Source organism: Orussus abietinus, unplaced genomic scaffold (assembly GCF_000612105.2).
Source record: "Orussus abietinus isolate OABI.00-Male unplaced genomic scaffold, Oabi_2.0 scaffold426, whole genome shotgun sequence".
NCBI lineage: Eukaryota > Metazoa > Arthropoda > Insecta > Hymenoptera > Orussidae > Orussus > Orussus abietinus.
Genome location: NW_019394581.1, coordinates 56932 through 72526, shown reverse-complemented (window position 1 = coordinate 72526; position 15595 = coordinate 56932). Strand labels below are relative to the sequence as shown.

The 15595-nt window shown below is 48.5% G+C and overlaps 1 protein-coding gene across 1 annotated transcript in view; it reads left to right on the top strand.

Moving 5' to 3' along the window:
* The first annotated feature begins 2800 nt into the window (after nucleotides 1-2800).
* The window catches only part of LOC105701082 (unconventional myosin-XV), a 29271-nt gene continuing 16476 nt past the window's right edge, over nucleotides 2801-15595 (top strand). Inside the window, exons 1-3 of the mRNA XM_023432773.1 lie at nucleotides 2801-2873; nucleotides 9065-9142; nucleotides 14157-14267. Of these exons, the coding sequence (XP_023288541.1) occupies nucleotides 9122-9142; nucleotides 14157-14267 (132 nt within the window). The 5' untranslated portion in view covers nucleotides 2801-2873; nucleotides 9065-9121. The remainder of the gene's footprint in view (nucleotides 2874-9064; nucleotides 9143-14156; nucleotides 14268-15595) is intronic.

The following is a 15595-nucleotide window of genomic DNA, read 5'->3' as shown; positions in this document are numbered from 1 at the left end:
GTACAGGGTTTTGGAGTTTTTGTGAGGTGTTCTTCACTTTTTCAGCCTGTTCTCCGGCTGCCCAGATTTGTAACAGGTGGCAAGTGCATTAGCCGTCTGCATCCTCCACCGGAGGTCGAACAGGACGCGGTCGCTCGATCCTTCCCGTGAATCTCTCAACTCATCTCTGATTTGGCAGAGGTGAGTTGGGAGATTGCCATAATGGTAAGCCACCACCGTCGACTGCCGCATGGTATTACCATCACGAATACGTGAGCCGCCAACGGCAACTGGTAGATGGCACAGCCATCGCGATTGCGCGAGCCCCTACCAGAAATTCGTTGCGCCGCCCTTGGGGGCAAAGAACGGTGAAAGCTAACGTACGAAATCAGAGGGCAGCACACGGTGCGTTCGCGCGACCCTGCCCGTGAGCAATCTCCCAACTCATCTCTGCTATTACGTATAGCAAATTCAGCGAAAATGTGAAAAATGAGGCGCGCTCACGGTATTACGGAACGTTTTTGCCGGTGAAAATGCGAGGCCATTTATATTAACTGGCTTGGCACAAATTTTTAAGTGAAATGGAGAAGCATACAAGAAAGGATAGAAAAATAAACGCCGTGAACGCCTTCTTCCACGGATTGTGACACAGAAATTCAAAATGGAAAACCTGGGTGGTTTGATTTTGGGCAACAATTGTATTAGGGAACGTAATAATAACCTTATTAGAAGAAGAAGGGAATTACGTAATGCCTCAGACCCATTTTCGTTAGAAGAAAGAGAATTCACTAGGACGTACAGGTTAGTTTTTGTCATTGCGAGGTTATATTACATTGAAAACTATGAAATAATTCCTGCTTACATGGCATGATAAGAAAGGTATATCGTTGAACTTCACATTATAGTACGTGTAAATATGAATATATTACATATTTAAAAAATATTGATAGACTCGAGTCCTTTTCTTTACTTTTATCGGCTTTCCATCTTCCCGCATTTTCTGCCTATAACCCACTACCTCTCAATTTTCGATTTACAAGGTATATACCTTCATTCAACAATATTACTAGTTCGGAAGTGCTAGTGATCTCTTCTTTCACATAGCGAATACGTAATTCGGCGAATGAATCCACGTGAGATGAAAGTGCGAGAAGTGAGCGCTCTCGTCAAAAATACGTAATGCGTTGCTCTTTTTTCACTTATCGAATACGTAATTCGGCGAATGAATCCACGTGAGATGAAAGTGCGAGAAGTGAGCGCTCTCGTCAAAAATACGTAATGCGTTGGATCAAAAAAAGCGAAGGTGACGGAGGATCTCGATTTACCCTGCGATTAAATCTCCCATATGGGAAACAGGGGAATCGGGGAGAAAGCGAGGAAAATTTAGTCCGGACACCGACCAGCCGGTCAGGCCGGTTTCGATGTTACCGACTCCGATTTTTGGACCGGCTATCCAGAAAATTCGGGCAGGTCTCGATGAAAGGTCTTGACGAGGACGTGGAATAGCGTTAAACGAGGATTACTGGCCCAGGAGGTGACGGGGATAAGGCCCAGAGACCGCAGCGTCGCGTCCTCGTCGCCCCCTTTCGTACAGGAAGGAGAGAGAGAGAGAGAGAGAGACGGTGCGGTCTCTCCGCGGGCCGCATACCGGATGGTTAGGATAGAAGCTTCGGTCCCAGGAGACGGGAACGGTGAATGGAATTTCTAAGGCCCAACGTGACGGGGTCCACGTGATGCCGTTGCCCCAAGAGGGTCCCCCGGAACACCTCGAATCTGGATCGGGCATTTTTTGGGCCCGATCGAAGCTCCCTGACGCGGAACGTCCACGCCTCGAGAATAAGTCCCACTCGCCTCGTCGAAGGGCCCAAACGGGACCAGGTCTCCGAAAACGGAGGCCCATCCGACATAGTTCGGTAACCTCGGCCCGGTGACCGCGCTAAACGCGAATATCCCGGCGAAGGGGCCCGTTCTTCAAGGAACCTCCTCACGTAGAGGCCCCTCGGGGTTTCAAGGTCAAAATTCGCCTGCGAAAACGAGGGAACGGGGACTCTAGTCGAAAGCTCGTCCGCCGGGCCCATTGGAAGGCCCCTCTTCGGGGCCTCTCTCCTCCTCGCTTCCGTCAGGCCCCTCTTTCGCACATTTTTCTACGGACTGGATTTCCAAAGATCTCGAGGAGGAGGGCGATGACTCTCCTTGGGGGATATCGGGAGAAACGAAAGTTGAGATCGATCGGTGGTCGAACCCATCGGTAGGAGCTTGTTCGCACCTCGAGCGGTCGATCTCCATCGCTCACCAGGTGTGTAGGTGTGCGCGGGCCCCGGGTATGTGGGGCCTTGTAGGGGCCCGTCGGTGGACTCCGCACACCGGGTAAGGCCCAGGTACTCGGGCCACCTGTAATGTGCGTAACGGTACACAATCGGACGGTGGCGCCACGTGGAGCCAACGGGAACTAGCTCTTAGGCGAGGTCGACCGCATACCTCGAGGAGATCGCGTCCGAAAGGCGGATTCGCCGCGTCGTGAGTCCCAACGAGGCAGAGGCCCCTCGGCAGAGAGTATCGCGACGTGTCAGGACCGCGAGAACGGAGGATTCCGCGGATCCCGGAAATTACCGGAACTTACCCGGAAACAAGTCCCGGCCGAGGAGCCAACGCGTCCCCGGGTTCGGGGCCCTTTTTGGGCCCGTCGCGAGTTCCGAGGGCCCCTCGTCCCTTCGCCCGTGTGGAAAGTTACCTGAAGAATCTCTACAGCTTCCCTCGGGAATTCTCGCGATCCTGGCGACGAGCACTCGGTCGGACAGGAGGCAAATGCGAGCTCGCCCGAAGGTTCGCATCCTACAAGGACCTTAGGAAGGACCCGGAGGAATTTTCCGAAGAAGATAGGACCTGGAGATCGGGTGAGTGATCGATTTTGCAGCGGACTTTCGGGTGACTCGCGCGGGGACTTCGATGCGCGCACAGGCGATGTCGCCGCGTCGAAAGTGCCGAATTTCCGCCTAGGTGGAATGTTCATAAATAAAATTAATTCCTCCGTCCTCTGAGAATATACCCGTTACCTATTCTTACAATCCTCGAGATCGGGTGAGTGATCGTTTTTGCAGCAGACTTTCGGGTGACTCGCGCGGGGACTTCGATGCGCGCACAGGCAATGTCGCCGCGTCGAAAATGCCGAATTTCCGCCTAGGTGGAATGTTCATAAATAAAATAAATTCCTCCGTTCTCTGAGGATATACCCGTTACCTATTCTTACGATCCTCGAGCCTCGAGATCGGGTGAGTGATCGTTTTTGCAACAGACTTTTGGGTGACTCGCGCGGGGACTTCGATGCGCGCACAGGCAATCTCGCCGCGACGAAAGTGCCGAATTTCCACCTAGGTGGACTATTCATAAATAAAATAAATTCCTCCGTTCTCTGAGGATATACCCGTTACCTATTCTTACGATCCTCGAGATCGGGCGAGTGATCGTTTTTACAACAGACTTTCGGGTGACTCGCGCGGGGACTTCGATGCGCGCACAGGCAATGTCGCCGCGTCGAAAATGCCGAATTTCCGCCTAGGTGGAATGTTCATAAATAAAATAAATTCCTCCGTCCTCTGAGAATATACCCGTTACCTATTTTTACGATCCTCGAGCCTCGAGATCGCCGAGAGTAAAAGTGCCTTTCTACCTCGACATAATCCCCGGTTGTAAAACCCAGCATCCGAGTCGCTCCTCTTGGGCGCTCCTCGAGGAAGGAGATCCGACTTCCCGAGATTCGTCCTCGGTCCAGGCGCGATTCCATGAGTATTCCTAAACGTTTCGGAAATACCTGAGATTCCTGAAATTCCTGCCTGGCTTTCTCCCAGCGACCTCCCTAAATGCGACGATTGGATTAAGACGCAAATGTCGCGAGGATCCCTCGAAGACCCGGATACTTTCGCTGGGATTTGCAGAAGACGAGTGGTCTTAAAATGGCGAACGGACTCGCCTTCTCCTTCGAGACGACGAGCCCTTAAGGTTAAGCGAAACCCCCCTCAAATCAGTCAATTCGAATAAAACACTTTTTTTTTAAGGGTATTCGACCAAACTGTCCAAAACGTTGACACATGACTGGTAATCGTCAAAGAAATGTCCTGACACATTCAACATTTGGATTAAAAAAAAGATTGTTTAACTTAGCTCAGATCAGAATCAAAATGGCGTCGAGCCCTCGTATTTCGATCGAGATCCAATTATTGAAGGCTCTTATATGAGAAACGAAAGAGTCAGGACAATTGTACGACGATTTAGAACACTCTGGTAATTGATAAACTCGCATTTGAACGGGATAAAGGCAAAAAATAGTGTCTTATGCACTTCTATTCCAAAACGATGGTAATACGAGATCTCGGAGTGAAGATTTAGTTGACATGGAAATCGCAGATGGCGCAGGGGGTCCCTCTGCAGTCAATTAGGGCCTCGGAAAGCACGAATCCAGAGGATTTCTGGAGTTTTACTTGGATTTCTTAATAATTGTTGTACGAAAACGACAAGTGGAGTATGCCATTTAGTACAATACCCAATACAATTCGAGGCAGCTGTCGATATAAAAACCAACGTCGGCAACTTAGGTATTTAGATAAATCTTCTTTACCAAAGTCGATCAAGTTCCTCGACGTGTTTCATTTCACCCTAAGGGACGTTTCACATTCCCGGGAAGAGAAATCGATCAGCTGATCGGATCTTGAGGCGACCTCGTGTCGATTTTCATACTTCGTAACGTTTCGCCGTCGCCCCTCCGGCGAATTCCTCGGGCGACGTGCATTCGACGATGGTGCAACTCCTCGGCGATGAAATTCCGGGAGATAATCGGTATCCTGATAGCATGATACCACGACACCGCGAGAAAATGACCATACGACCCTTCGTGGCCTGCCGAAAGGCATTCGTCGATTTTTGTCGATTTTCATCGGTTTTCGTCATTTTAACGAATTTCCAGGAGCGGATCCTGGATATTCGTCGATTTTTGTCGATTTTCATCTATTTTCATCATTTTAACGAATTTCCAGGACTGGATTCTGGTTCTCCAGAGTGGTATCCGAGAAACTCACGTGATTATTTTTGGTCCTCGTTTGGAGGACGTTTCAATTCACGTGTCCTGTCAAAGGATATTCGTCGATTATCGTCGATTTTCATTGATTTTTGTCATTTTAACGAATTTCCAGGACCGCATCCGGGATATTCGTCGATTTTCATCGACTTTTGTCATTTTAACGAATTTCAAGGACCGCATCCTGGTTCTCCAGAGTGGTATCCGAGAAACTCACGTGATTATTTTTGGTCCTCGTTTGGAGGACGTTTCAATTCACGTGTCCTGTCAAAGGATATTCGTCGATTTTCGTCGATTTTCAATGATTTTTGTCATTTTACCGAATTTCCAGGATCGCATCCTGTATATTCGTCAATTTTAATCGATTTTCGCCATTTTAACGAATTTACAAGACTGGATCCTGGTTCTCCAGGCTGGTATCAGAGAAACTCGAAACGTGATTATTTTTGGTCCTCGTGGGGAGGACGTTTCCACTTTCGTATCCTGTCGAAGGATATTCTTGGATTTTCGTCGATTTTCATCAATTTTCGTAATTTTAACGAATTTCCATGACCGCATCCTGGATATTCGTCGATTTTCATCGATTTTCGTCATTTTAACGAATTTCCAGGACCGCATCCTGGACATTCGTCGATTTTCGCCATTTTAACGAATTTCTAAGACCGCATCCTGGTTCTCCAGGCCGGTATCCGAGAAACTCGAAACGTGATTATTTTTTATCCTCGCGGTGAGGACGTTTCAACTTCCGTGTCCTGTCAAAGGATATTCGTCGATTTTCATCGACTTTCGTCATTTTAACGAATTTCCAGGACCGCATCCTGGATATTCGTCGATTTTCGACGATTGTCATCGATTTTCGTCAATTTTCATCAATTTTCGTCATTTTAACGAATTTCTAGGACCGCATCCTGGTTCTCCAGGCCGGTATCCAAGAAACTCGAAACGTGATTACTTTTAGTCCTCGCGGGGAGGATGTTTCACTTCTAGATGGCTGATCGATGCGAATCGATATCCTTGGAGGCGAAGTCTTTCCTACGAGGAGTTGTGTCACCGCAGAATTCCTCTCGAGGGGATTGCCTGACAAAGCCTGGAGTCGGCAAGGAGTAGGGAGTCACGAGGCAGTTAGGTTGGTATCCTGTCGAAGGATCCTTGCGACACGTCATACTTTGTTAGGCCTGCGAGCCTGCAATCGGCTCCACGCATATATACGCGCGTAAACGCATTACTCCGACGCTCACTTCTTCAGGGTCACCTTCGCACGAAGCGGTCCCTGGACTCCTTGAGGAGAAAATGGAGTCGTCATTGAACCATGAACCGATGAATGGAACATTTCCCTGCCCCTTGAATTTCTGCCTCATAAAGAAAAATATCTGTTAAAGAAAAATCTGCTTCTACAATTTTATAATGCTTAAAAATATCCCAGTTTTATGACCCTGTCGATATTAACATCCATTTTCAGCTGCATTTATGGATGGTTCTTACAGAAATATTTCTGCTAATTATACTTGTGAGAAAGTAAAGTTAAGTGAATTAATTGTTTAATGGAACAGCTTCAAATATACCAGCTTTATGACCCTGCCAATATTAACATCCATTCTCAGCTGCATTTACAGATGGCTCTTACAACAATTATACTCTGTCAGAAAGTAAAGTTAGCTGAATTAATTGTTTAATAGGACAGCTTCAAATATACCAGTTTTATGACCCTGCCAATATTAACATGCATTCTCAGCTGCATTTACAGATAGCTCTTACAGAAATATTTCTACTAATTATACTTTGTGAGAAAGTAAAGTTAAGTGAATTAATTGTTTAATGGAACAGCTTCAAATATACCAGTTTTATGACCCTGCCAATATTAACATCCATTTTTAGCTGCCTTTACAGAAATCTCTTACAGAAATATTTCTGCTAATTATACCTTGTGAGAAAGTAAAGTTAAGTGAATTAATTGTTTAATGGGACAGCTTCAAATATACCAGTTTTATGACCCTGCCAATATTAACATCCATTTTTAGCTGCCTTTACAGAAATCTCTTACAGAAATATTTCTGCTAATTATACCTTGTGAGAAAGTAAAGTTAAGTGAATTAATTGTTTAATGGGACAGCTTCAAATATACCAGTTTTATGACCCTGCCAATATTAACATCCATTCTCAGCTGCATTTACAGATGACTCTTACAGAAATATTTCTGCTAATTATACTTTGTGAGAAAGTAAAGTTAAGTGAATTAATTGTTTAATGGGACAGCTTCAAATATACCAATTTTATGAGCCTTCCAATATTAACATCCATTCTCAGCAGCATTTACAGATGGCTCTTACAGAAATGTTTCTGCTAATTATACTCTGTGAGAAAGTAAAATTAGCTGAATTAATTGTTTAACGGGACAGCGTTTAACTGTATCGCGAACAGAAATTTCCAACGGATAGGCATCTGTAACTTTTAGGCGTTTATTTTCCTCCGCGTGGGTACCAAAATGGCGGCCGGCTGCATCCCGAGCAGTGGTCCCCGGAGGATGCTCCCATTATCTCGAGACGAGAATCGAGGGTTATGAATTACATAAGCGGCTCGTACGAGCTGCTTTCTCTGTCTGACCTGAATGCACGACTCCGCGAGGAAACTCGAGCGCAGAAACCTCTCCGAGGACGCGGCCATTTCTGCGGAGGTCCTCGTCTCCTCTGAAAGAAACAAAATGGAGCCTCGCAGGGGGATCGAGCGGATGAAAAATCCATAACGACGCCCACACCCTGCCGGACGCTATTCCGGATAGGGACAAAAGACAATGGCCAACTACCGACGGCGAAAGGCGGGTCCGTCGAAACCTTGTCCCGGCCATTGTCCCCGTAAATTGCAATCGATTCCGCACAATGGACTCCTCCGAAAGGATCCGCGTCGCGGAAAAGTCCCCGCCGGCGAAAGTGCAGCCCGGCGCAAAAACGGCAATTTCTCCGCGGTTAATTTTGCCACTCGATCTGGAAAATCGATCCCCAGTCCCTTTAAGAGGATATGGAAAGCGCTAAGAAATTTAATCGACGTCGATAAAGTGAAATTCATCTATACCCTTTTTAGGGGGAATGCCGTTTCAATACTCAAGTGGGAACATAAGCTGGCGCGTCCCATTACCGACATTTATATTTATGTTGAAGTCTTTTACAGTCTACGTTGAGAATTATACGAACTGAAGGGTTCCATATGTCATTTCGGTAAAGTAATTATATAAAGATCGATGCACAATTGTCGAAATCCCATGAAATCATGACTCTTTATATTCTGACGAACCAACGTCGCCATCTGTGACGTTTAGGTGTAACTAAATTTTTGCACTAAAAACACGCGTTAGCCGCAGGACAAGCCAGCGTTCTCTTGCAATCGTTGGTGAAAGTATTTACCACATTTTCCAATCTGACTCTGTAATGTTCCATTTTTACGGTATTTTAAATTCTTCGAGCTAGGTACTGAAACTCTTGATTTTCGATTCTAACCCTCCAAGAAGCGTAAAACATCGAAAACGTGCCCGGACCCCGCCACGTTGATTCTAGTTCATGATTAATAAATAAATTCTTGATGAAAAATGAAATTTCATGAGTTTCGGGATCTACTTTAGGGCCTCCATATTCACGTGATAAGATTTGAAACGAATTTCATATCTCCCTAAGATGATATGCGCGCACCAAATTATCAAAAACTTTATCACGTGATTATAAAGGCTCAAAGGAAGAAAGCGCTGCCCGAGAAATATCAATTTTCAAAGGAAAGAAAAAATCTTTCCTTGGCTCTTGTCCGAGATAAGTACATTTTTTTGAAAATAGGAAATCTCAGCAGCGCGTTATTCCTTAGGGCCTCCATAATCACATGTTAAAGTTACAGATAATTCGGTACACGCACTTTGGGGAAAAGTTTAATAAATACTTTGACAATCTGTTATATACATCACACTTTTTTATATAACCATTTTTCTCCGAATATATCCACGATCTCTAAAATTGAATCGGAATTTTTTTTACTTTCCAGGCCCCGCGAAACGGATTCCAAGATGGCGGCGACGCGGGTCTGATTAGCGCCTACGAGATGTACACCGAGTGGCAAAAGGTGAGGCCTCATAATTTCCCGCACTTTTCCCCCGCGACTCTTGTGCCAGGGCGCTGCACCGAGCGCACCGAGTCCAATGATCCGGCACTTACACTCGCGTACCGAGTGCGTCGGGTCGCGACTTACGCGCCGACGCCACTTTCCAACGCGCTCTTACGTGCCTCTTGCAACGCACCGAGATCCCCTCGACCCCCCGCGAATTGCGAGAACGCATTCGGTGCATCCAGCACCGCATGCACTCATATAATGAGCGCAAGACGTCATTACACCTCTCACCGTGTTACATGAGCGCGAGTACATCTCGTTACCGAGGCACCGTGGAACCTGAAATATCCGTAAATTAATCGTATATAAATGTCTATTGAACGAATATAAAATATATATAGATATCTATGAACTCTATTGTTGATCCACTCAAAGGCTAGATGTCCGGAATAGTACGTATACGTGTACACTGGGAGACATCAATGCCCTCCCATCCTGCACAGGCGATGCCGTATCTGCAGGGGAGGCATTCATGTCCGCCATTGTACACTGAGAGACATCGATGCCCTCTCATCCTGCACAGGCGATGCCGTATCTGCAGGGGAGGCATTCATGTCCGCCATTGTACATATATATATGTCTGCGTATGAAATGCGTATGCATATGGGTATATGCATATGAAATTAACAGTTTTATCAAGTTGGAATTCAGATATATACATTAAGTATGTATGAAAAATATTAGGTTACATATAATGAGCGCGAGACGTCATTACACCTCTCACCGTGTTACATGAGCGCGAGTACACATATATATATGTCTGTATATGAAATGCGTATGCATATGGGTATCTGCATATGAAATTAACAGTTTTATCAAGTTACAATTTAGACATAAACATTAAGTATGTATGAAAAATGTTAGGTTACATGAGGTGTCTTTTTATTCATCAAAACGTATTTTCAACGATGTTGATTAACCTTTGGTGGATGTCTATTAGAGCTATTATATATTTTGTATGCGTCAAGAAATAAGTAGATATATGTAGATCAATAGTGGATACAAAAATTCCATCTACAAGAGACATAGATATTTATATATACCCTTTAGGTATTTTTTAGGTGGATGATAGACGATATACATTTGCTACACCCATAGACGTAATTTTGACGATTAATTAACGTATATTCCACGTCATGGGTGCCTGGGTACCCTCTCGTAATACCTCGAGGCATCTTATTTTCTCCGTATTTCCATAACTTTTCGGAAATATCTCCTATATCTCCGTATTTTCATAATTTCTTGAAAATCACGGCGAGAGACGTGTAAAAAAGGTCCGAGGATCACGGAACGAGTCGACGACCGATCGCGGGGCGAGGGCATCGCTTCCCGTTGCAGTTGCAGTGCTATCGTTGGTACACCTATGTACACGCGTATGTTCCTAAGCATATGTAATTTATATAAGAAACGGAGCACGGTTGGTTCCATCCGAAGGCACTTCGGCACAGAGGCGTCGACACGGGGAGGTAAGGGAACCCCAGGGAAGTATCCGGGAAATCCGCAGCAGAGACGCCGCGTCGGGGTCATATCAGGGGTGTTATCACCCTCGAGGAGAGAAAAATTGTCCAGGGAGAAAATTTGTAGACAAAAGATTTCCGGCCAGGCGATAAACTAGACCTCGATGCGAGATCGGGTGCGGTAATTAAATCGCAATCGCGTGCACGCCAGTGCATCGCGCCGATGTGCTCGTCGAGGTGCAGCTCGGCTGCAGTGCCTTGTGGTGCATCCTCGGTCGCGGATCGCGATGCGGTATTGCCTTACCACCTCGGGGAAGAGATTTCGGAAGGACGTGGGGAAGGAGGGGGAAAAAAATCGAAACGATCCGTTAGCGGAGTCCGTGAGCGGAATGCGCCATTTTGGTACCGCGACCCGATGATCCGAATAGGATGGCTCGGCGTCCTCCTGACTTCCTTAGAAAGAGTCTTATTTGCATGCCGCGCGCGTCGCCGGCCCTCGTAAACGAGACGGCGGAGAGACCGGAGAGCTCTCCCCTGGAGAGGAGGTTTAAACTCGGAGACCTCTTCGGCCGAGGTCCGCGTCCAGCACGTGGAAGAAAGCCAGCCGAGCCTGGAAAATAGAACTCACACGGATGACCCACTACCGGGTGAGACAATCGCCGCGAGCGAGCGATTAAAGGCCGCGAAAATACCTCGGGGTATTTCCTGGGACCAAAATGGCGGCCTGCGGGCCCGCGAGGACCGCGTCGCTCCCGCGCGTCCACCGGAAGGGCGCGGAGAAAGCGGAAAGTCGGCTCGCAAGGACCTCCAGGGCCCTCTACGCGAGCATGAAACAGTTAGCGGTGCGACGTCAGTCGCATAATTCCGAGCCGGACCCAGTTAGGAATTCCGGAGCGGAATCCGCATCCGGCGACCCGGAACGCCGCCTCCTTCCGCTGGGAAGAACTCCCCGGGAGGGGGAAAAATTGGAGGGTCCTCGACGGAGATTTTCCGCGGCCTCTCCCACGCCTGCGGGTACCTACGTGCGGCGCGGAAGGACCGCGAGCGGAAATTTCCACACCGTCCCGAATCCTAGGAAGGAGAGGAGGAAGGACGCGTCGGGGGAGAATTCCGCGAGGAAGAGCAGGGGTTATGGGATGTCCTGCGGGGGGCCGGTCTCCAGGAAGGAGATCCTGAGGAGGAGAGGAGCCGACTACGAGGAGGATCTTCCTTTCGGAGATGCTCGCATGGGTCGTCCTTGGGTGGTCGAAGGATATTCTCAGGGTCTCGGAGGTGCGAGGATGAGAGAGGACGAGGTGGTCCAGGACATGGACCGGATCGGGAAGGCGAAGACGCTACCTTCGGCCAAAAAGAGGTCGCCGAAAGTGAGCGAGTCCTTGAACTGTCCCATGTCCTGGAGGATATCCAGACGGGATATCCTGTCGAGAAGGGACTGCCAGGAGCAGGAAGTCTCCGGGATATCCAGGAAGGATATCTTGAGGAGGAGTCGAGAGTACGACCAGGCCAGGAGGATCGGAGTCGAAGGGAGGAAGGATGGCCTCGATAATCGGTATCCTGGATATCCAGGACCTGGATATCCTCCGGGATGTCCCAGCAGTCTGTCGGTGCGGGGAAAATCGAGGATATCGCGAGGAGGGGATGTCTCGACGCAGAGGAAAGGAGAGTGGACGACGACGGAGTTTCTCCCAGTGTCGTTCCAGTCGCAGGACTCGGTTGGTCCTGTCAACTCAAGGTCGTCCACCTTGCCGAAGCTGATGGTCCCTTCGAGGTCGGCGTGGACATCCAGGACGACCGAGGCCCTCGAACGACCCTGCGCCTCAGGGACTAGGGACACCCCGATATACGGCAGGATCCGCCGAAGGAAAGCCTCCCTGCCAGGACCTCTTCAAGGCCACGACCCTAGAAAGACCTCGAAGACCTCGATTCGCTCCTACGAGCCGAAGAACTCCGGAAATTCCGACGTAGGGACCACGAAGAAGAGCCCCCAAGCCGCGTCTCGAGTCTCTTCGGGTCCTCCTCGAGTTTTTTCAGGACCTCCTCGAGGTACCTCTTCGGGTACTCTTTATGACCCTGGCTCTCTACCGAGGTCAAGGCCGCGGATCTCCACCTCAGAAAGGGACGTTGGAGGGATTTCGGGATCGGCGTCGCATCTCCGGAACGGTACCAGCCGTCCTCTTCAGGTGGAGAACCTCCTGATGGTCCCTGGAAGAGTATGTCGAAGAAGAATAGTGGAAAGGTCCTCGGGACCTCTCGACCCCGATCCTGTCTACGACCCTAGGAGTCTGCCCAACGAGAAGAGGTCCAGGATCCCGAGCGAGGGACTTTTGCGGAAATCATCGGCATCGACCCTGCCGAGCAAGGATCGGCGAGGTCAGGGTCATGAGTTCAGGGAATCTTCCGATCCCGGAAGGACGGGGAGGTCGGTCTCGAGGAAGAGGATCATCGATAAGGCGGAAGGGGCGGAAGTGTCGAGATGCGAGGAGGAGCGGCAGGGTCAAGGCCAGGAAGTGGTACCAGCTCCGGAGATGAAGAGGTCGAGTGGCCTTGGGCGAGATGGCTTCGAAGGAGGTCGAGGAGAGGAGAGGTCGTTCACCACTCCTGGGAGACGGTCGTCCGCCAAATCCGGCGTGGCCGGAAGTAAGGCGACACCTGAAGAAGGTCGAGGCGAGATCGCCGAGCGGAAGTGCGTGTCGAGCTGCGAGACCAGTCGTCGCCGGTCGCTCACCTACGGGAGTGGCCGTCGAGGCGCCATTTTGAATTCTAAAAATCATTCCTCGATGGAGAACGGTGCCACGGGTATGGAGAACGGTCCCCGGGTCCAAAGCACTTTGGAGAACCGAAATCTCGCGGCCAGGTCGCGACTAGTAAAGCCGGAGACCGGGGACCAGCAGAAATCCACCCTGAAGAGAGCCCCCAAGGGGGAGAACCCATCTTCGGGGGTCAACTCAACGTCGAAGGTAAACTCGAGGAGCTCTCTCGTCGAGGAGACGCTGACTCAGACCTTGGACACTTTGGAGAACCGAAATCCCGCGGCCAGGTCGCGACTAGTATATCCGGAGACCGGGGACCAGCAGAACACCCTGAAGAGAGCCTCCAAGGGGGAGAACCCATCTTCGGGAGTCAACTCGACGTCGAAGATGAACTCGAGGAACACTCTCGTCGAGGAGACGCTGACTCAGACCCTGAGGACCGTGAACCAGCATCGGCCGATGACGACGGACGCTCTTCAGGTTCCCCGCGTCCCCTGCAAACGGTCGAAGGACTGCGCCAACTACGCGAGAAAGTCCAGGTCGAGGTCGGCCTCGCCCTCCACGACGACCTCGATCTTCGCCCTCTGTACCGGAAGAAGAAGCGCGTCTCTCGAGAAAACCGAAAAAAGGAAGTCAAAGGACCAAGTCTCGCCCGATGTGACCTCCCTGGCAACGGTCTCTGAAATCTTCCCACCCTGAAGAGTCTCTCCGTGGATTTTAAAAGTTTATATCACTAACATTTATTTTTTATTACTATTTCAGGGCGAGCTGGTGTGGTTCGACCCTGGAGTCGGCCATGTCCTGCCAGGGGAGGTCCTGGAGTTCCACCGAGCCGCCAACGTCCTCTCCGTCCAGGCCGTCATCGCCGGCAAGGTAGGCAACTACTAACAATTAATTTAACCATTAAGGTGAAGTGAAACCCCCCTCGAATCAGTCGATTCGAACGAAACAAATTTTTTTAAGAGTATTGAACCGAATTGTCCGAATCGTTGACACATGACTGGTGACCATGAAAGGATTGTCCTTACACATTCGAAATTCGAATTTAAAGGAAAAATCTTTTAACTTAGCCCAGATCAGATCCAAAATGGCGCCGAGCTCTGATATTTCGATCGATATCCAATTATTAAAGGCTCTGATATGAAAAACGAAAGTGTCAGGACAATTGCACGACAATTTAGAACACTCTGGTAACTGATAAACTCGTATTTGAGTGCGATAAAGGCAAAAAAAATGTCTTATCCGCTTTTAAGTCAAAACGATGGTAATACGAGGTCTCGGAGTGAAGATTTAGTCGACATGGAAATCACAGATGGCGCAAGGGGTCTCTCTGCAGTGAATTACGGCCTCGAAAATCACGAATCCAGAGGATTTTTCGAGTTTTACTTGGATTTCTTAATAATTATTGTAGGAAAACGACAAGTGGAGTATGCCATTTAGTACAATACCCAATATAATTCGAGCCATATGTCAATATAAAAATAAATATCGGCATCGTAGGTATTTAGATAGATCTTCTTTACCAACGTCGATCGAGTTCCTCCGAGTGTTTCACTTCGCCTTAATTTATCCTCGCATCTAATTAACGATTAAATACCCATTCGTAAATCCTCGTCCTCGATATTCCTTTAAATTGAAAATCATATTGGCGAACTCTTGACCGTGCGTTGACACGTGCTCGATCGCCGAATTTATTGACAGCGGACTCGATTCGTGTGTCATCTTACGAAACGGACTTGTAGAAGATTGCCCTGAAGAGGATGCCGACCTAGAGGGGTCTAACGGAATATAAAGTAATGAGAGGGCCTCGCCTCGCGGTAGAAAGTCCAGTGGAAACCCTGAATTATTGGAATACCATGTACTCGTACTCGGAGGTGGCTAAGTACTTCCGTGAAAGTGCCCCTTTACTGGATTACGCTGGTAAATGGTTTCTGCCGTGGGGAACGGTCCCCCTAGCTTGGAGGAAAGTGTATCGCCCAATCGATGATCGATCTTCGATACTACGGAATTCGGCAGTGTTGAGGTCAAGGGAGCTTAATGAGTAATTATGTGGAGATTATTTAGGGATGTGTGGGCGGGAAGTGGGAGTGGACTCTTATAAGTCGGGGTGTCGAATGCCTCGGTAATACTCGGAGTGGTGTCCCATTATGGATGACGAAGCACACGGGCGTAGAACGTGTAAACTCTCTTAACTTTCTCGC